The 16,380-nt window shown below is 44.3% G+C and overlaps 1 protein-coding gene across 3 annotated transcripts in view; it reads right to left on the reverse strand.

The window, feature by feature from the left end:
* The window catches only part of Egfr (epidermal growth factor receptor), a 261,244-nt gene that overhangs the window by 45,435 nt on the left and 199,429 nt on the right, over positions 1-16,380 (reverse strand). For 2 of the 3 annotated variants that reach the window (XM_076791256.1, XM_076791254.1), the window contains exon 2: positions 6,571-6,902. The exons of the other annotated variant lie outside the window; for it this stretch is intronic. In XM_076791256.1, the coding sequence (XP_076647371.1) occupies positions 6,571-6,703 (133 nt within the window). In that variant the 5' untranslated portion in view covers positions 6,704-6,902. The remainder of the gene's footprint in view (positions 1-6,570; positions 6,903-16,380) is intronic. 3 annotated transcript variants of the gene reach the window in all.

Genomic DNA, 16,380 nt, shown 5'->3' on the forward strand with positions numbered 1-16,380 from the left:
TGCGCCGCGAGTTTATGCTCCGGCCGAGATCCCCGGTGCCCCCTTCTTTTTCGGGGGCCCCGTGTTCTGTCGTCGTCGTCTCATGGGTCTCTCCGGGCCCCGGTACCGGAAGGGTACCTCGCTGCTAAAACTGGAGAACGAACGAACGAAACGAAGACCCGGACAGCCGAAAACCGGAGTCGAAAACGAGAGCCACCCAAGATGAAGCCGCGGTGTAATTGGCGACTCGGCGAGCTTCGCGAAACAGCTCTTTTGAAAGTGAGTTACAGTCGCACGAAATGTCGCGGGTCAGCGGGAAAATTTATTTCGACTGCGCCCGGTGCCAGACCGTGCACGGCGCACAGTGGTCCCAAAGCCGGAAAACGTGGCCAAGACCTAAAATATGAACTTTCAGCTAGGTGAGCTTTAAGTATGAGATTGGTTACTCTAAGAGTGTTTCTAAGTGGGGCTAAACAGCAAAAAGGTCGTTTTTTTATACCTGACCAACAGTCACATTCCGAACTGCGAATTCATTAGACCATACCTTTTTAAGCTTGTGAAGCACATTGCGAATTTCAAGTGCACAGTGTACAAATTGCGTTGAAACGTTTCGATTTTAATTGTGCATTATGGATGCTGTTTGTGGGGGTAAGTTGCATAGGTTTTAGTGCCAAATGTTTATTGTTAACTGATAACTGTGTATGCAAAGAAAGAGTAAAAGTGAAGGCATACATTTTTACGATTTAGAGTAAAAGTTGCAAGTCTCACCAGGTCTAGCTCTAAAACTTGTTGGAGCTTCTACTACATAGTATTATCTTGCAATTCTAAAAAAATTAGCTGCCCCTAGGTGCTTTCCTTGCATTTCTTGTCAAACTGTGAGAGATATGCACTGTCTTTCTGTAAAATTTAAACAGATTTTGAATAGAATGTCAGTTTTTTTATAAAGAATCATATATCCGAAATTTTTTTATATTTTTCAAAAACGAACGCTGTTTTTATATCGGCTGTTCATTTGAAAACTTTCCAACCGAATACCTCGAAAAGTATAAAAAATATGAAAAAAGTGTAAAACACGTGTCCAAGGCAGTATCAGTTTTTTATTTGGATGGCGTTTTCAAGGTCATTTGAAGGTTAACTTTGTTTTTTCAAATGGAAACCTATATTTTTTATTATGGGATCTTATTGTACGTAAAAAGACCAGCAATTCTTCAATTCTTTCTTCTTTGGGAACTATCAAGTGCGAATAGAATACCTACTTTATACAATACAAAGGGTAGAGTTTGCTATCCGGAGAATTAGTCTTTCCTCTCGTTCAGGTCAATATGAGACAGCGAATTTTCTAATTTCAAGTTCAGATTCGTGCCACAAAAACGGCCTAATACCAATTTTCAAGCAGAAGCAATAAGTTTTTAAGAAGTTGTGAGGTTTTGACCACGTTTTGGCGATTTGGGACCACTGTGCGCCGCGGCCTGAGAACAGCTTGAACGGCCACGTTGCAATTACGCGGGCACAACCGATTTGCGAAACTTTAAATTATTTCGTTCTCGGGCTCGATAATCGCTTACTCCGAATTTTCAGGAATTTCTTCATTGAATGTTATTTTGTAGTTTACGAACCAACGGGAATTCGACCCTTATGAAATTAAGTTTAACACACTGTAGGAAGACCGAAGGTACGCTTAAGTACGGTAAGAGGAAGGCTAATTGGGACCGTTTAATTTCGTTCGAACAGTGTAGAAGTAATATAGGTATCGAGACAACTGCTTGGAAAATATTTCCTTACAGTTTTCAAACCGTATGGATTCAAATTATTTCAAACCGATATGTTATCCTTAAGGGTTAATTTATCTTACAACATTGCAGCAACACGAATAAGGAAGGACACAGTTCGGAGGAAGCTAAGTAGTTTGTAATCTACTTCATCAAAGCTGAAAGGAACACGTAGAATGAATTAAAATTGTTCGTGTCATAGCAAAGTGAACATACAACTCTTCAAGGAAGAAGCATGTACGTTGCCAATCGGCAGATGAAAGTTGACGTGACCCTACTTCCGTATCTTAAATTTCAACGATCGAATAATTCAGCGATCCTAGAAGACAGTCGCTAATTGGCTCGAAGCTGGCAACTGCAGCGGACACGACAGTTTCGGACGTGGCAAAGAGCTCGGTCGCGATTTATGGCGCGACACACGATTTTAATAGCTAATTCTCACAGGATTTAGCTGGTAGAAGCAGCCATAAACAGACGGACATAAAAGATGTAAATTCGGATGGCGGGATTAACGGTCGCGTCCCGGCTGGAGGTTTGATGGTTCGGATGTACATTCGCGCGATAATAAATATCGGGAAGCGGCGATCGCCGTTAGCGGACACATGTTTTTCCCATTGGCGTGATACGCGGCGCTTGGCGGGTAATCTTGAAGATCCACTGCGTACTCGGCATCTACTTAAGGGGGAAGTTAAGATTGGCTACGTAGAATTAATGTGTCTGCGATCAGAGGCCGAGGCCGCCTCCGTAAGAACAGAAGCACGAATTTCGTTTAATGTAAAAGAATCGATCGACACCGCAAAAAACCGATCGCGACGACCGCGACTGTGACCGGTTTTTATTCGACGTGGAAAAGATGTCTTCGTTAGTTTCGAAATCGCATTCATAAATGGAGAAACGATCGGGACGATGGAACACCCGCGAAATTCTTTTCTGTGCTTGAAAGTATAAAAGCTGTGCTGAAAAAGTTTGGGGGCGTCACGTGTGAAACGCGATATGTCTGCGTTAGGTTAGTCGATACTTTAGGATCTGAGATTGGGGGAGAAGATTGCCTAAAGTATAAACAATGGGACTACCGATTGGCATCAGCTAATCTCCTCGTTTAGTCGAGTTATCGCTCTTATACTGGAACTGGTGTCTTGTGTTTTCGGTGATTTTTAATCATGACGAATTTCAAGGAGCAAAGAATGTGCATTAACCCTTACCACTCGAATGGCCACTTTAAGGCGCCACTAAAAATTCCTGTATCATTATTCAAAATATTTTTTACATTATTAAATTTGTTTGTATTTAATAAATTACTAAACATTTCAGTATTGTACGAGTAAATTGCACCATTTTCGTATGTATAGCATGAAAAAATATATGTAGAAGAGAAATATTCTAGGTAGGAAGAAATGTTTCGTTTTAGAGTTAAAATGGCTTCGAGTGCAAAGGGTGAAGTTTCGTCGTAGATTTGGAAAAGGTGATACATTGCAAATAATTCAGTTTTTTTGTCGGTGAAGTGACGGGAGATAGGAAATAAGGGTGTTGTTGAGTTTGTTGTGGAAGCAATATCCGGATGAATCGTTGTGACAAAGTAAGTAAAAGTTGTTGAGAAAACTGCTTTACTGGGGTAAACAATCTGCATGCTGCGCCGGTGACTTCAACGCGTGGTGAGCGTGTCAGTACGAAACTCGAAGCGCTAGAGACCTATACTCGAACGAGACGATTTCTCAAATTGCAAAATACAGAGAAGATAATTTGAGGGATGCCAATTTTAACCTGGTATCTCCTGTGTGAAATGTTCTTGTTACCCAATTTCCAGGGAGATAAGTAGTTCGACAATTCCGCGAGTAGGAACTTTTCTGACACGTCGAAGTGTTATTTTCGGTCTCGGTAAAAAAATATATTCAAACGAACGAAAAGTGGTTCGTTTCGACAGATGTGTCCCACTAACGTCGCAATTACGTCGACTCGAGCATAAGGCATGTCACCGTGTCGTCCCCGAAGACAGATCCCAAATCCTCGGTGTTAATTGACGCTTCATTCCGAGTAGCGATACGCGTTAAAAGCTCGGAACGATAAAGTGCAACGATTAACTTACCACGGACTTTAATCCTCCGCAGAAAAATCGTCCGGTTTCGTCGGGTATCGTTCGGCAATAACGTCGAACGTATCTTCTCGCTTGGTCGGCCGAGCGAGGAGGCGAAAAACAAGAAAAAAGAAAAAGAAGGACCCGAAGAGAATCGGGCCTGCGACACGGCGTAAGTTACCATCGCCTAATGGCCACGGAGGTATCAAGCTCCCCTTATCGTGTTAATGGAAACCTTTATGGAGACCACTTTAAGCGATATCTCTGGAAATTGCGGCGCTCCGAGGGATCATGGGTGGTTATCGGCCTGACGAGATGTGTCTTTAAGCTCGCGGGTAAGCTCACCAACTTTCGAATTCGCGCTTTCGGATAGGTTCTACGGCGAGTCGGTACTTTTCATCGAGTACCGGGACCCCTCGTTTAAGCTTCCTTTTCTCGAGCATTAATCTCGATCGAGTACAGAAAGATATTTTCCCTAGCTATCTCGAAATTCTATAAAGCGAATAATAATAATATATTTTTTTTTATTAAGCATTTGAAACCCTTCTGGGTTTACTTCGCTTTACAGGAATAATATAAGTGGTTACAATGATATAGAATACAGAAATAAAACAAGAAGAATACAATAATAATACAAGTGAATACAATAACAATGGCCGTTAATACTAAATATGTAGATTGCAATTTTTGAAGAAAGAATTAATACTAAGACAAGCTTCAATATTTGGCTTCCCTTGAAGGCCCATACTAAGTAGGGCATTTGTTAGCTTGCGTCTTTGTGGATTATACAATTCGCATTGCCATATTATACGATCAAGGGTTTCGCAGTCCCGATTGCATTTGCCCTGGCTATCATTGGTAATACCTACTCGCGCTAGTGAAGCAGCCAGGTTATAGTGATCGGAACGCATTCTGTTAATTGTAACAATAAAGCTTCTCCCTAGTTTTAAATTCGCGAACCAGGGAACAGGGCTTTCATTAAAAAATTTTTGAAAGAATTTTTTACCCTTAAAGAAACCTTGGTTTTTTATAACTTTGAAAGTGCGATCTTTGGCTTGTTTTTTAAACTTCTCAAATAAATCGGTGTAGAGAACCGCAGGAATATTTACAGTGTTCATTGACGTTGTCGACTTAGCTGCCCTGTCCGCATATTCAATGCCTTGAATTCCGATATGCGACGGAATCCAAAACAATTTAACGAAGCTGTCATGCTCATTATTGATCAACAAATTGTATTTTCTTTTGATTTCAAGGATGTATGGGTTAGTTTTAATATCTACTTTGGTGCTTTCCAAAGCCTGGAGCGCGCTGAGAGAGTCCGAGAATATGAGAAAACTGAGGTGTTGATGTTCCAGAGCAATATCAAAAGCATCATTTAGGGCAATACATTCTGCGGTGTACGCAGATGCAGATGGGTTAATGGAGCGAGTTATTTCAAGGCAAAGTTCAGGACAAATACAAGCCGAACCAACACAATTGGCCCCAGAAATTTTACTACCATCCGTGTAAATAGTGGAGCAGACACTGATAATAATAATAATCTAACCTTTTGTAGCGAATTTTGAAATATTTCTTAGAATCAATAGGGGTTACTGCTTCGATAGAATGGAAAACTTCCATTCTATCGAAAAATGTTTAAAAACCGTGTCGGTCACGACGAACATTCTGCACGCGTCAGGGAGTTATTTTAGGCTCCGATCTCCGAAAAGATCGGTCTCGGAATGTCCGGCCAGCTCGTCGCAGTGAATTTTTCCGAGCAAAGTCTTATAGGCGATCGCACCGCATATCCCGCTCGAATGATTCCTGATCGTTAGGTCATACACGGCGCGCGTCTTGACGGCAAGAATGATTCGAGCAGTCCGTGGACCGTCGCGTCGGATCGCCAGCGTCTGAAAACGCGGAGGGTCACGCGTGTGGTCGAGAAAACTGAGTAATAAGTATCGCGGCAATAAAAATAAACGGTTCAGGCTCCGACAACCGGCAGAAGAAGACACGTCGGCGTCGATGTGGGTCAAGCGTCGAGCACCGCAAGCTCCGGTCCACACGGAATCCTGTTGTTACACGCGAGCCAGCACCTACACGCGCGTTTCCGAAAGCGGGCGTAGACATTTCCTAGCGGAGAGACGCGACGCGGAGCGACGGAGCAGCAACGGATTCGAAGAGTTTCCTCTGGAGTGGGAAGAACGGTACTTTCCAGGTACTTCGGGTAAAGGGGACCTTCGGCTAGGCGAGCAGCCACCCACGCGCCGGTAAACCTGGCGCAACGCTTTACTTTCTACTTTTCTAGACGCGCGGCGATCGTACGTGCACGCGCGACCGACTCTCGTAGGAAGACAGCTCCGATTGATTTTGATGGATCTTGATCTGGGAGCGAAGCGAACAGACGTCTTTCGTTTCTAAAATGATCGAACTTACAGGTCTCGTTTGAAACTGTTTATTATTATGGTGTTCTTACGAAAAATGTTTACATGGCTTGACCTACAGCTTGAAAATCTCTATCGCACGTTTTCGCAAACGAACCAGTAAAGGTACCGACAAAAATTCCTCCAAGTATTTTATTCCATTACACCTGAAAATGAACGATATCAAAATATGCACGTCGCTGGTTAATCAGAAATGAGGGCATCGTTTCGATAAATATATAAAATTGAGCTGCTGTTTACAATGATAATGTAGAGGGATCTAAAGTGAAATGTCTGTTGATTTTTCCTTCCATTGGAAAAATCAAACAGAGGAGTCTCTTCGACTTACTTTTTCCTTTGACAAATTCGGAGTTGAGGTCCGCTGACACATCGTAGCTACCGGCGACGATCACTAGGAGCAATATCACGCCGAAAAGGTTGCAGGTCGATAGCGTTCGTGGCCCGTGTCGGTGTTCGAACATGATGAGCTCTCATGCCCTCTACGAACCCATGGACCTTGCCCAGGTGATCTCGTGAACGATTCCCACTTCTTCGTGCTCCCTTCGACTGTCACGAGCAAGGAGAAGATCGGAAGAACCTCGAAGACGTGTTTCCGCTGCTGCCATCGCTGTCTCTTCACCGTTTTCTTTGCATGGTTCCTCTTATCGCCATGTTTCGCGTCTGAAACCAAAGAATACGTCGCAATAAAATCAGGTCATTCCTCCAAACGAGTTTAATCTATAGAATTAAACTTTCAACAGACAATTTAACTCTTTGCACTCGAAGAAATTTTAACTCCGAAACGAAACATTTCTTCTGACCTAGAGTATTTCCCTTCTATATATTTTTTTTCATGGTATATATACGAAAATCGTGCAATACTGAAGTATTTAGTCATTTATTAAACACAAACAAAGTGAATAATGTAAAAAATATTTTTAATAAGGATACAGCAATTTTTAGTGGCGCCTTACAGTCGCCATTCGAGTGCTAAAGGTTAATCCTTTGCCTTATACTTTCTTTCCCGGTTCGCCAAAGCCACTTTAGTATTAAGAATTTATGCTCGTATGAATAAAATTCATACTTGGTAAATCATGTTCTAAACTTTCATCAATAATTGGGCGTATTGATAAAGCAAAGGGTTAAACTGTGTAAGATATTTATCAGATTAAGGTGGTTTGAAAGTTGATTGCAGTAGCTTTCTATCGCACAGAAAGCAATTCAACCTAATATATGGGGATTTAATCTCAGGTAGTTTGGATGTAAAACATTTCTGAGAATAGGGCAATTAAACAGAGGTTTGCGCCTTTGTTTAATTCTTTTTTTCTTCAAAGTGGAGGGCATCCTCTATCGTAGTAAAAAATTTATGACATGGACCTAACCCATTTCATAATTACCTACATCCTAACCCTCGTCCTTACGAAGGACTCCAACGAGCGATGCTTCTGACACGCCTAACTTATAATTAACTAATTTTATGCATTCCCAGTAAAAGTGAGTAGGTGAGATTTCAAATGGTAAATGGGCCGAAAGAATTCAAGAATGTCCAGTGTCGAATGTCAAGAGAGTCCTCGAGGAATATTAAGCGGGGCAGAAATTGTCACTCGCGTATTATTTCTATAAACAAAATCAGTCTTTGATGTTCGTCTTGCCTGGCGTCTTTGATGTCCGCGCGAACACGGCGGACCGCGATTTTCCCAGGGCGCGTCGTCCCATGACTTCGCGCGAGGAAGATCGATTCCCATACTGGGTCCGCGCGCTCCTCGATTTGGAAATAGATCGTGGGATCGCGAAAAAACGTCTATTCGCCTTTTACGTTGGCAATTGTTTTGTCGTCGCCTCGGCCGAGGGCTCACCTACCGTTCCGACGAGGGGACTGCTGGTGGATTGTTCCGAACGAAACCAAAGAGGAACACGAGGACCATGAACGCGAAGGAGGAGGAGGAGTAGACGACGACGACGACGACGAAGAAGAAGAAGAGGAGAACGGGGAGTGTAAGATAAAGGGGACGAGTAGAGGACCGAAGGAGAGAAAAGAGAGGAAGACAATGCGGCGAACAGCAGGCGTCTGCTCTTCCCCGACCCCTTTTCTCTCCCCGGTTGTCTCTCTTCTTCGCTCTCTAGTCCACCCTGCGCTACGATCCCATCCCGAAGAGGAGCCTGTTGGCCTGCTCACGGCTCCTTCTTTGTTCTTTCGCACTCCCCGCGGAGTGGCGAACACGGGTTGCCTTATTCGGCCGCGACGGGCAACGATCAACTTAAACAAATGACGTCGAGCAGGGTTCCAGCAAGAGCCCGCGCGCTCCAAGTAGCAGCCTGATTACGTCCGCCTGGTCGGGGTCATCCCCTCGCGCCGGTCTCGTCTATTAATTACGATCGGTTCGCGCCGCCGCGCCGCGCCGGTTCCGACTCCTCATTGACCAGACGTCCGATCGTGTCGATCGTGATTGTCGAGCATTCCTCCGGCCGTCGCCTCTGCTTATCCGCTCGGGCCCACCGCTCCTCCTCCGTTCAGACCCTCCGGGGCCCTCTGTTCCTCCCTCTTATCCGCCAGGCCGTGATAGGTACCAGGCTGTCTGCCGCTGAGAAAGACGTGGGACGCGTCTCCTCTATTCAACCGCACGATACACGACGCTCGTAACGACACCCGCGTCAACGGATCGTGGATATTCAATATTCATCAGGAGGATCCGGATGCGGCTACGGTCCCGCAACCGAGATCTAGGACTGCCGATTTAGGCCCTCCGCTAACGAGTTAGACAATCGAAATTTTCGCATGCCGAGCCTCCGACACGATCTAGACTTCGTCCGACGAGAAGTACCAACCCTAACCGAGACCTTTACCCCTTGCACCACAACGAGTCCGACTCGCGAAAATCTACAATATTTAGAAACCGATAGAAACCGGTCCGATTCTCCGAGGATTGCAGATTGGAGTGTGCAAATTATTTGACTCAAGGTAAGAAAACAGTGAAAGAACTTTTTAGTAATTGCTACAATCAGAGACACTGTCCACCACCGTGTACAATCAGACACGATATTTTAATCGAAAAAGAACGAATCGACTACTTGCGTTAACCTCTGACTAAATCACGCGTGTAAAGAAAAATTACTAGATATAATTGCAACGCGCAATACCAATTAAAATTTCAACACTCGTTCGACGGTAATACTTTCTCAGGAAAAACTTGAACTACAACAACGAGTCCGACCCGCGAAAATCTACAATGTTTGGAAACGTCCGATTTTCCGAGGATTGCAAATTGGAGTGTGCAAATTATTTGACTCAAGGTAAGAAAACAGTGAAAGAACTTTTTAGTAATTGCTACAATCAGAGACACTGTCCACCACGGTGTACAATCAGACACGATATTTTAATCGAAAAAGAACGAAACGACTACTTGCGTTAACCTCTGACTAGATCACGGGTGTAAAGAAAAATTACTAGGTATAATTGCAACGCGCAATACCAATTAAAATTTCAACACTCGTTCGACGGTAATACTTTCTCAGAAAAGACAGGCTCTATACGTAACACCGAAGGGGAATTTGCATCGAAAAGAGCGATCAATCGAAATTCGTGCGAACTCATTATCAGTCGAGCTAATACATGCAATTAACCGCTAATAAAGTACCCTTCTATTAACCGTTGGTTCATACCAACGACCGGAACGTTATGGTCAGAACCGGTTCGTTTCTCGCTGTTGGTTCGCGTGATTTTTGCCAAAACGGTCTGGCACGGGCGCGCGTCGACACACTTGGCAAATATCGAAGTGTACCGCCTTGAACAGAACAGAAAGGACATTCTTCAGGGACCACGTAAAAAAGCTCGACCGGGTTAACGGACCCGACCTGTACACGAATTCTTAATTCCTTGTTGATTGCGACACACATTATTAGAGTGGTTGCGTGAGCTACGCGTTGTCCTAATCGGGAGGATAAAAGCGAAGAACCGCTTTCTACGAGCTTCATTTGTGAGACTGTAATCCAGTTGTAAGACGCAAACAAGTTTCTTTTGAAAACCAGGTCACTTTGACACTTGTAAAGATCTCGAGAACCGAGGAGACTGCAACGTTCAATATGCTTCTAGTTTATTTATACAGCAGCAGGAACTGTCTTTTGCTGTGGATAGTAGTTGAAATCTGTATCGAAAATTCAAGCAGGCATTTCTGTTTCAAAACTTCAGTTGAAACAGTGTAAACACCGTTCCCGAACATTGGCGAGTCCGAAAGCTTTCTTTGAGACGGTCAGGCAAATTGTTGGCAACAAAGAGAGGAGGGTCGGATTTTGAACGCGCCGGTTTGCGACACGAGGGCTCCATAATTAACAACACGTCGTTCTCCATCCCGGTAAAGTATGCTAAGTATCGTTCGCAATCACTGGACTCGTTTCTAATGGCTCCAGCCAACCGACTTTGAGGCCGGCGTGGCTACAGTCGGTTCAGAAGCCGAGACCCCTTATCGCGATGTCACATCGAAAGAATCGAATCGATAAAATTTTTCTCTTTACCGCACGGACCGCGTTTATCATGGTTACATCGACGAAATTGACACGTCGATCCTTTCCACGGTGACTAATCGGCCGGGGTGTGCCAACCATGATCTCGTTAACTGTCTCCTGGACCTCGACACACGGTTGCACTGCCAGCGAATCGAAACTCACGTGATCTTGTATCTCGATATCCCGCGCCTTTCTCCTGTAATTACTCGAACCAGCAAAGGAATCGATTTTTATACTCCGAATTTCGTTGGCGATCGATTTTCGTCGTATAACCAAAATGTTCTACGACGTTCAATAACGTCGGGCTTTGTGTATTAGTTTGAATGTATACTTGTAAGACTCTTGAACGGAAAAGAATGAATCTACGGTCATTGACATAACGTATAAGCGATAGCGATAGAGAACGTTCTGACAGACGCAGCAACATGGGGATCACGTTACATTTAGAATAATTATCAAGTACAAACGTCCTTATCGTATTTATGATATTATTCCCTGTATCTCAGCATATGATTTTAACTGACACAAGGTATGCTCGATAAAGAGCGAAGATTGATGAAGTGCAAGCAAACTGACACCAGATCCAAGAGACATCATGGGGTTGGCTGTTTGCCTACTGCTATCGTACACATATTCACACGCACACACACGTGGCTGTTTCATTCATGTCAACGAGGCGAGATTAAGAGGCGTGGTTCTCCGACTTGCCAAAATAAAGATATCGCGGCGCAGATTATTCGCGTGGACGATATTACAGTTTACATCAACGCGAGATTGTCGTTTTCTCTTCTACGTGGAAAATCATTTCTCGAAAACCGTCTCAACGGTGGTTTCATAAAAAAAAATAGTATCCAGTCTACAAGAACGAGAAAGATATAAAAATTCCATTACAATACTAGGCTTCATACAAAAAGCCATTACGCAAGGAGAAAAAACTCAATATGCCCCATGATCCAGTTGGAAACAGTGATGAACAGAATATTAACCCTTTGCAATTCGAATTTTATTTCAATTTCGTTACCAGCAGCTCCCAACGCTTTTAAGTATTAAATTTGACATTCACTTTAACTAAAAAATAAGGCAATTTAAATAAATAAAGGATGAAACAAATTCACTTAAACACCAGTTTTATTTACACTATTATCGTATTTTGAAATTTTCAAGAGTATGATATCTTTTGAAACAATTTCCAGGATGCGATCCTGGTTTTCATTCGCAAGTTTCACAAAAATCTCTTTCTCTTCTTCCTCCAGGTATTTTTCTATTTGAGCAAATTCTTTTCTATTTTTCTATTTGTCCTTATTTATTTCGCGCCTTTCACTCATCGTAAATATTTAGAGGGTGACAGTTATACAGCTTTCAAACTCCGAGCAGGTTGATGTAAGTTACGTAAGTTTTCTTTCGCTTAATAATAATAACAACAATAAACGCGACATGCGACGTGTGCGCGACATCTATTTATTTGGACATGAAATAATGTCGAGTGGGACACGACAATGGAGCTCCTGAGACAAAAACTAATATCGAGTCACACTCGACATAGGAGTGCAAAGGGTTAAATCATTGAAGCCCGTTTTGTAGTTGCAACGTGAACAGCCATTACAATAGTGCAAACGTTGGGCCCGAACGGGTTGAATTCGCAACCCCCGAGGTTCGCAGCGAAGACAGAGCGTGCGGCGCGGCGGTTCTCGACGGCAACGTCGCGCGTTTCGAGGGTCCCGATCGGTGTTATTGACAAATGGGCGCGCGCGCGCGGTCAGCGCCAATGTCGATAATAAACGGCGATAAGCCGGAAAGGGCGTAGGCGAGTCGCAGGGACAAGAATCGCGCGCGATCCGCCGTCTGAAACGGTCGAGGCAGGGGCTGCTGCGTTCGCGGTGGGGGTAAAAAGCCAGGAATTTTCTCCGTCGGGCCCACGACGGATAGGAGGCTCGTCGGAGTGCCGCGGATGCCGGAGCGGAGTTCGCAAACCGATCGTGGCGGGAAAAAGGAGAAAAAAAAATGGCTCGGGGGCCCAGGGGCCCCGGGGCCCCGGTATACGGGGCGACGTCGGTCGTATTTATCGACGCGAGTCGTCCGCCTATGTTTCACGAGGCTGCCCCGGTGTTCTCCGGTTTTCCGTCCTCCTCGTTCCGATCCCGGGTCCGATCCTCCGTCCCTTTTCTCGGGGCGAGAGTGGCCCAGCCTCGACCGAGAGAGCGAGTATAAAAGCGGCGTCTTTTGAGGGAGAAATCCGTGGCAAAAAAAGGGGACCGGGGAACACGGCGAGCAACCGTGTTAACTGCACTGCTTATGCATTCATATCCTTGTTTCGCGACAACCTGCTGATTGTTTCCACAAAACGCGACAACCCCCTTGTACCCGTGTCCGGGCCGGTTTTTCGGTGGCCGGGCCAGCGGACACGCTAGGTGCCGCTGCGGACGCGATCCGCAAAAAGGATCAATTTGTATGCGGGTGAACGCGCTTCGACACTCTCTGATCCCCCCTCTCCCCTGTTCTCTCCCTATACAGCCCTTCCAGAACGTGCTACGTTCCTATGACAATGGATCTCGGGGGCTGATCGGGAATCGCCGAGCAAACTGGAGCACATGGACCTCTGGAAACGGGAAAGACCAAAGGATTCCGATGGATTCTTCGGTGTGATAGGTACACAGCTTGCGCTTGTTTCATAAACTTACTATAATTTACTATAATTCTGAATAATAGTCTATATTATAGAGTGATGAGCCCAGTAGTATACTGACTGCGGCCCGCCGGAACCCGTTACGGTCGACAGTCTTCGCTGAACTGCGCCAGAAAACACATTCTTCGCGTAACGGTCGAGTATTTTCATGTTTTGCCATGAGCTCAAATTCTGGTAAACGTAAAATTGAAAATGAACATCGGCAGTTTGTCGATAGTTGGTCGTACGATTACTTTTTTGCTTATATCAATGAAAGTGCCGTTTGTTTGATATGCACTGAAAAAATATCTGGGTTGAAAAAATATAATATTAAGAGACACTATGATAGTAAACATTCTTTAAAATTTAATAATTTGCAAGAACAGTTACGCAAAGACATGGTGGATCAATTACAAGCACGTTTAAATTTAAAGCTGCGAAATTCAATTGAGAGTACTGCATCCACCGCAGATAGGGCAGTTCGTGCGAGTTACCTTGTTCGTCAAATTTTGGCGAAAAAGATGAAACCCTTTTATGAGGGAGAAATTGTGAAAGAATAGCAAGGATAGCACATTAGTTTATTGGCGATAGCAGATGCCGCCTTCCCCAATCAAAAGGATATAATTTCCAAAAATTAGCTTGCCGCGATTTACAGTCGCAAGGAGAATTGACGAACTATCAGAGAATATTGAGGAAAGTTTGCGGACACATATTTCCAAGTTAGAATGGATTTCTCTAGCTGTGGATGAAAGTTGTGACATAAATGATATTTTTAAGAGGAACTGATTCCAATTTCAATGTATCGGAAGAATTTGCATCTTTAGTTCCTATTGTAGGAACTACAACCGGAGACGGTATATACAGAGAAATAAAAACTGTTCTGAATGTATTAAATATCCCAATGGAAAAGATTGTTGGAATAAGTACAGATGGAGCTCGAGCCATGTCGAGTATGAATGTTGCTTTGTCGGGATTATTATCGAAAGATATTAAAAATTTAACAGGCCGTGAAATATTTATTTCGCATTGTATTTTACACCAAGAAAATTTGGGTGCTGAAGTTCTAAAAATGTCTAATGTAGTTCCAGCTATTATTAAAATTGTAAATTTGATTAGATCTCGAGGACTAAACCATCGTGAGTTTAAAGAATTTTTGAAAGATATGGAAAGCGAATATGGCGATATTCTGTTTAACACCAAAGTTCGGTGGTTAAGTCGTGGTACAATGCTTAAGCGTGTACCAGGGTCTTAGAATAATAAATTCATTAAAGAAACATTAAGAGACCGTAGCGAATACACAGACCGAAATTGGAACTTGGATATTTAATGTTGTCCATTTTAGATCCAAGATGATCTTGAGTATCTAATAAAGTAACTAAATAGTTTTTCTTTATATGTTGCTCGCAGAACAATGGCGTTGGGTTAGACACTTTGGCAATGTGAAGGTGCCAAAGTTCATTGGTTCTACCGCGCAGCACCCTACGAGAATGTTCCAATGAGAATACTCTGGTGTTTTGGGGAGTTCGAAGCACTGCTCTTGGAGATAAAGCTGGTTCTCGATCCGTGTTCGAGACTCGGGACGAGTAGTGCATTGAACGAGAACTTGTTTGTTCGAGGCTGGTTCGATAAGTGAACAACGCGGATAAAAATACTTGCTGCACGGAGTTGGCGAACTTGTGTTGCGGCGAGGTTCAGGTGAACGGCTCTTAACGCATTTATCACTGTGTCGTCCACATCGGCAGACAATTCGTTCAATATTAAAATGTTAATAATATCTGCGTTAACAAATCCACTGTAAATGTCTGTCGAAATTTTTGTATGTAGTTTATTTCATCTGACAACATCCATACAATTTTTACCGCATTTCTCACTAATTGCTATGTCACTGCTGTAGCGTGTAGAAACGTCTCAAAGCTTACAAAGTGCAAAACTTGCAATTCTATTGTATTGTTCACTTACAATCGGTCGAACCAATAGTAAAATAAATAAAATTGAGAAATGATCCAGTGCTTAGTCATTTGACTTTGGTTTGGATTTGATCAATTGAAATTTTGCACAAAGATCCTCAGTCGATAACTAACATTTGCTATTTTCTCGAGTATACTTTTCGAACTGGTGGATCCTATGAAAAAGAAACCTGGGTGGGACAGATAATCCGCGTAAATCGAGGGTTTACTGTACTTCGTAGAAAGGCTGGAGAGGCCAGCGAAGAGGCGCTTAACGTATCCTTCCTGATCGGTATCCAGCCGGCACGGATACTTTCATCGTCTCTGAAAAAACGTTCCCGGTATTAGTTTCAGCCTCCCCGAGACAAGATGTATGAAGGATCAAGATCCGGTGATCCCGTGCGTATCGCAAAGTCGGATCGTCGGGGCAAACAGGAATGGCCGGCCGGCTGGAGCGCGAGTGCCAGTGCGAGTGAGAGTGCGAGAGCTTAAGCCAGGCAATAAACGAGCGTAAAGTACGGGGCGGCGATTAACATAAATTAACGTTGTTTACCCGTACGTAATATTTCTTCGCGCGGGCTCGCGCGTATCGCGAGCGTGATTTATCTTGGCAAGAGATCGCGCGGAACAGACGTCGCCGCGGCGGGCAGCTTCGCCGCGTGGAGAAAACAAAGAGGAAAGGTAGAAAACTGCCGGATGAGATACGGCCGCGACTTCTGCCGCGTTAGAATTTCTCCGCGAGCTGTCTCGGTTCCCGTTAACGGTACCCCGCCGCTGGCCCCGCTGTCCCCCCTTGCGGGGCCGTTTCGTCAGCATTCCTCCGGGGTAGAGGTGGAGACCGGGCATAGTTATCCTTATCTGCAGGAAAGTCTGATTACGAGGCCGTGATAACGATGCCCGTCGGAGTTTTGCTTTCCTGCGGGCCCTGCGGAGATGGGCCCGGCGCGGCGGTGTGGGTAGAGGGGCTCGTCGAAACGGGACACCGGGGCCCCACCCAGGTGTGCGATGAAATGGATTGCGCCGCTCGAAGGTAGCTAAATCTATCGTCAAT

This window comes from Halictus rubicundus, chromosome 7 (genome assembly GCF_050948215.1).
Source record: "Halictus rubicundus isolate RS-2024b chromosome 7, iyHalRubi1_principal, whole genome shotgun sequence".
NCBI lineage: Eukaryota > Metazoa > Arthropoda > Insecta > Hymenoptera > Halictidae > Halictus > Halictus rubicundus.